This window comes from Danio rerio, chromosome 1 (assembly GCF_052040795.2).
Source record: "Danio rerio strain M-AB ecotype USA chromosome 1, GRCz13ab, whole genome shotgun sequence".
Lineage (NCBI taxonomy): Eukaryota > Metazoa > Chordata > Actinopteri > Cypriniformes > Danionidae > Danio > Danio rerio.
The window spans coordinates 46747790-46754181 of record NC_141021.1 but is presented as its reverse complement, the minus strand read 5'-3'; the positions used below and the strand labels follow the sequence as shown (position 1 = coordinate 46754181).

General features: G+C 37.2%; 1 protein-coding gene across 1 annotated transcript; it reads right to left on the bottom strand.

The window, feature by feature from the left end:
• Window positions 1-166: 166 nt before the first annotated feature.
• Window positions 167-4753, bottom strand: timm10 (translocase of inner mitochondrial membrane 10 homolog (yeast)). The gene is given in 3 exon segments (NM_001002678.4): window positions 167-579; window positions 628-1511; window positions 4504-4753. Coding segments are annotated over 2 exon segments (267 nt in total). The 5' UTR covers window positions 4575-4753; the 3' UTR covers window positions 167-579; window positions 628-1315.
• Between the last annotated feature and the right edge of the window lie 1639 nt (window positions 4754-6392).

Here is a 6392-nt window from a genome sequence, read left to right as displayed (position 1 = left end):
CAGCTACAACCAGCCTGACCAGCTAAGACCAGGCTGCAAATCAGCTTGAAAGTGGCTAAAACGCCTCTAAAACCAGCCTGGTTGATCAGTCAAATCAGCCTAGGCTGGTTTAAGCTGTTTTTTAGTAGTGATTTCAGTACATTGCTTTGAATAAAGAATCAGAAAATGACAATGTTACCTGTTTATTCACGATTTATAAATTCTAGACAGCCTTATTCAGTACAACTAATTACACAGACTTCACTATTAAAAAAAACAAGCTTAGTAAATTCTATCCCTCAGTTTACCCCACACGTGACAAGTGTAAAGCTGCTGAGCACATCTTTTTTGCTACGGTGTTCAAATTCAGATTTTTTTGGTTTGAAATATTTCAGTACCTTAGTAAGGTTTGCGATTGTGTTTTACTCCCTGACCCAATGATGGCAATTTTTGGCGGCTCAGATTTTCTGGAGACTCAACCAACATGTATGGTTACCTGTTCAGTATAGCAAAATTAGCTATATATAGCTAAAATAAGTTATCCTTGGTTTCTGGAAGAAAAATGCCAGGCCTCTTTTTTCAGACTGGGCTTCTTGGACTCACCCCTTTACATTTGGAAAGAATTAGAGATATACCACTTCTGGGAACTCTGAAAAATTTGGGAAATTTAATAAAATGTGGGATCCAGTCTCTAAAACCCCATAAAGACTAATAGTGTTGTTTAATTTCTGAAGATTTGTAATCCATTTGCAAGAATTTTGCATCCATTGCTGTGTATTTTTGTAGGTGATATATGTCTTGTATGTCACTATTTTCCCTTGTTTCATGCTTTATTTTACATTTAGCACAGATTATTGTTATATGATGGTTTGTCCGTCTGTTCCTTGCTTTTCTATGTCTGCAAAAACTATTTAAAAATATTCAAGAACATGACAAAATGGTAAACATTTTTATTTTGTTGACCAATAAAGAAAGATTTAGTAAAACGACAGAAATAACAATGACCAGAGCAACATAAAAAGTTACCAACAATTTCACAAGGATATCAATTCTCAAATTTCTTCAACAAGACATCTTATTCCTGTCAATAACTGCTAAAGCCAACACACTCATCAACTTCTGAGGTAAAACATCCAATCATCTCCTCCAAAACGCTTAACCCCTCACATGGCATATCTAACAGAAAGTCAATATGTGTTCATATTCACTTTAGAAGGTATATATCCATGGGCAATCCTGTCAGATTTCCCTGTTTGGATGTCCAAATTGTGCCCACTTCTCCCATAAACCCCATCATCCAAGGACTTGATCCCCCACCCTTGGAGTTTATATAAGATTATCCAGTTCCAGCAGCAGCTTTCCTCATCACCTCCTCATCCTGAACCGAGAGCTCTGTGAGTTTTCGGCCGAGTCTCTCATGCAAGTCCAAGTATTTGGCCACACAGCGGTCCAGACAGACAGCTTCCCCCTTCGAGAGCTCCGCTTCCTTATAATGAGGGGGAACACATTTCCTGTGACACGCGTTGGTCATCCTGCATAAGGAGAAAGAAGAGCGGAGATGAGATTATATGCTTTGGTTGAACCCATCTGTTCACATTCACTCATCTTCAAAACTGTTATGTTCATAAGCAGGCAGCACAGTGGATGGCACAATCGCCAAAGGTCAATGGTTCGACTTCGAGCCCCAGCTGGGTCAGTTGGCGTTTCTGTGTGGAGTTTGCATGTTCTCCCTGTGTTTGTGTGGGTTTCCTCCGGGTGCTCCGGTTTCCCCCACAAGTCTAAAGACATGCAGTACAAGGGAATCAAGTAGGCTAAATTGTCCAGTGTATGTATGTGAATGGGTGTGTATGGATGTTTCCCACAAATGGGTTGCGGCTGGAAGGGCATCCACTGTATAAAACATGTGCTAGATAAGTTGGCGGTTCATTCCGCTGTGATGACCCCAGATTAATAAAGGTTAATAATAATGAATGAATGTTTATATGCTGAATCGGTGCAGGGAAACTACATTTTCCATGATGCTGTACAGACTTTCCACCAATCACAAAGCTCCAGCGAGGAAAGCACACATTATTGATATTTAGCTCCACACGCTTCCATGAAGAAACAAAATATGTCAGATATATTGTTTCTATATAGAGAGCCATTCAGTTTTAAATGAAAGATATACATTTCTCTGATGTTTTTTTTTTAGAAATTGGGTTCACAGTACTTCATGATGTTGTAGCTCTTACCAAATTACTTGACTTTTGTCAAATTTTCATGTATTTTACTTTTGATACACATTCAGATTCTCCTTGCAGCTGTTTGGTTTGGTTCATGGCTTAAAATTCTTTACCAATGATCATTTCTAACATTTTAATAAATAACATGAATGGGAAAAACAGCTTTGGAACAGCTAAACAACGGATTTAAGCACTAATAACGTCCATTAACTCAATCCGTTATTTTATAGAGACTACAACAGTAGGGCTAAACTATTGACAATCAAGGAGTAAAATTGTATTAGGCATTAATACTATCTGAAGAAACACCTGACAACAGGGTTGCCAAATCTGTGTTTTCCATCTGGTTAAGGTTAGACAAATTGCATCAATTGTATTGTAGGGTTGTGTTGAAATATTTTTCTCTCCCAAATTTATGATCATAAAAACTGCTAGGATGATGAAATGGAGTAAGCACACTTTTGTGAAGTGCACTAGAGGAGAGATGTTGTGTAACTATTTTCATTTCCACAATAGATTGGCAAGACCCTTTTGCTAAATTATAACAGCAAAAATATGTAATCTGGAGAAGTCAGCCGATTTACAATTAATATTTTGAATTTATAGCATTCATCAACAAGCTGTACTGTCAATTTCAGTAATTTCTTTATGATAACATAATCTTAATAATTAATAATATATGATTGAGTTTGGATATTATTATAACAATATAATATTATTGGGAGTTGTTTTGGGCTACTTTTTTGCTCTTCCAAACAATTTTTTTCTCTCTCCTCAGAAATAATTCAATACATTATTTTTTACCTTACCACAATTTTTTCATGGTTGAAGGAATCCATAGAAAATGTTAAATATTTGTATAATATCAATATAAATATAATTTATATTGAACATTCTACCTGAGATGTACATCATTCGTCCTTGAAATAAAAACAAATAAAGTGAATATAAAAGGATTTCATCTCAAAAACTTTCTAAACTGAACCGATGGTTGATTTCTGTGAGTTGTTCTGTGAAGGAATATGTCATTCATTTGGTTCTCAGATTTTTGTTCTTTATTGAAAACATTTTACACTGTATAAACCCTGTCATCCTTGTCCTCAGCCCAACTGAACCTACAGTGTTAATACTTTTGTTATGCTATAAACTGTTATTTAGGGGGAAAAACATTTAAAATAGCAAGTTTAAGTTATTATCATTCACACTAACTGATTAAAACATGAAACTATAAATAAATTCAACAAAGAAATACTATTTTACAATTGCCCCCATGTTTCTGTCAGTCCTGTTACATTTATATTAAACTTAAAATAAAATGCATGCAATACACCTTTAAGGCTATGACTCGTTTGATGAAGAAGCTGACAGTGATCAAAGATGCATTCTATCAATGAATTGTATGATTTCATGCTTGTTTTTGCATGATTTTTTGTTTTGTTTTTTGTTTTTGAGAAAGAAAAGCTTAAAGGTCAGGTCTTATCACATTTTTTATAAGTGAAAATGTACTTTTCTGGTAGAATGTCCCATATTATAGCACCAACAACTATACCTTTATATTTATAGCATCTATAACAAAACACATTATGTAACTAGTAATTTTCAACAAAAAATAAGAGAAATATCCATCAAATTGAGTAGGTGATTATCCAGCCCAACCACATACAATTATTAACTCTAGACTTTTACATAGCAGGAATAAATGCATAGGAATGGCAAATATTTAACTTCATAACAACCGAACATTACATTAAACACTCAATTAGTCTTTTTTTCACTTAAAAAGCTCTTCACAAAAATATACCAATGTCACAGGCATTTTTATATAACATTTTAATACACCAATCTAATATAAAGCATACTAATAACTAATAATTGTGTATTTATACACACATGTTGACTTGTACATTGGATCAGCACATACATTTTAAGTAAACACTCAAACTTAACTTTCTCAAAGTGACAGAGGACAAAAAAATGAACCTGACGGTTCAAGATGTGCAGGACTTGAATGCATGGACCTGTCACTGCAATAGCAATGCTCGTAATCTGATGATACAGGTTATTGCAGCTAACATCAAGGATTATATAGATTTACTGAATTCTGCCCTAAAATGTCAAATTATGCGATCTTGATCAAGGCCTGGTGTCTTAATACACATAATAACGTTATACTACAACTAATCGTAAAAAACAAATAGCTGCACAAACTACTGCACAATAGCATATCTGATGTCTGCATCAATAATGCAAGTAATGTCACACAAATAATTTTTGTTGCATATGAATAAAATCTGCATACCGGTTGTACATGTCAGCCATCATCTCCACCTCCAGCTCTGCGGCGAGCTGCTGCGCTTTCATCGGGTCCATTTCTGCAAACGTCCTTTCGGTTCCCCCTCGACAAAAACCCACCGGTCTGCGCGCGGATCCCGTTCAACAAAGAGCCCCGACAGCCTGCTTTAACCTTCAGTGTCTGTGTGCTTGACCGGAGAAACAACCCACGTGGATCCTCCTTTCCATCCAGCGTTGTAATTGCTACATCCGCTGACAATAAAGTTTTCTATTGAAAAGTGAGACGCCTCGTGGTCGGTCCGGTCCGCTGCTCCGATACGTCAACGCAGCCGCCATCTTAAACCGGTCATCGGTGCGCTGTAAACAGACGCAACTGAACGGAGGAGCTGCTTTTTCTCGGATATAAAATACAATAACGCTTACATTTATTGACTGATTATAATTTCATATTGTGAAAAAACCTAGGAGAAAGAAAGCTCAAAAGTGTAATGTATATTTTATGGTATATATATATATATATATATATATATATATATATATATATATATATATATATCAATAAATAAGTAGTGCTGGAATCCTCTTTTTCCCCCTAACAGTTTTCTAACATTCAACAAAAACAGTTTATAAAAAGTAACGATTAAGAAAAACAAAAAGCATTATTATAATAGTACAAATTCCATACAATAACGTCTGCAGAAAGAATTCGATTGACATCCCCCTTTGTACATGCCATTAGAGGGGAACACCAGGGCTGCGTCCAAAACAGCATACTTCCATATAATACAGTACGCTAAAATCAGTATGCGAGCCGAGTGGTATGTCCGAATTCATAGAATTCGAAAATCAGTATGCGAGAAGTACCCGGATGACGCATCCCATGCACACTGCGCTATCCCAAAATGCCTCGCAAGAGAATTCATGAATGGAAGTAAAGCGACGCAACCGACACAGGAAGGTCATGTGATTATGACAAAATGGCAGATGTAGTACGTCCGAATTGATTTATTATTTTTCACATTCATACTGTATAGAACGTACTTTACTAACGACCGAGTAGTACGTTTAAATTCAAATGCAGTACCTACTGAATAGTAGGTGGTTTCGGACGCAGCCCAGGGCATTATTTATGCCGGAACATTATTTATGCCTGGCATCTCATTTTACCAATCCCCCTCCTCTACCACCCTCCTCCCCGTCCGCTGTTCACTTTCACTTTCTTCCGCGACCCCCCTACCCCTGGCTCTTCTTTCACTTTTATCCATGACGACCAACCCCCCTTAAAACTTTAGTGCGCGACACCTCTACATCCTAGGGTAACATGCCGGATTTGTAACCCCAATCTGTTCCTGGACCTTGCAATTCACAAGTCCAAAAACTTAAATCTCAAACACGAGGACTAAAAAAGCTTTGATATTGTCATGTAGCACAAGTCTATAAGCATGTTAACGAGAGAGCACACACTATCCACGACGTAACCAATACAAGCTAATATAAAACTGTTGTAAACATCACATGCATAAATCACACCATGGACATTACATTAAGTAAATGCAGCCTTAATCAGGTTGCAACTTCAGTTGTGTCGCTTCAATCCCATTCATGAATTCTCTCGCGGGGCACCATGGGACAGCGCACCATGCATGGGATGCACAACTCTCTATAGAAGTAGTAGGTCAGGGGTGTCCACACTTGGTTCTGGAGGCCCAGTGTCCTGGAGAGTTTACATTCAACCCTAATCAACCACACCTGAACCAGCTAATTAAGCTCTAACCACATATACAAGAAACTTCCTGACAGCTGTTGAAGCAAGTTGGAGCTAAACTCTCCAGGACTACCGAGGTTGGACACCCCAGCAGTAGGTCATCAGGGTACTTCTCGCATACTTATTTTCGT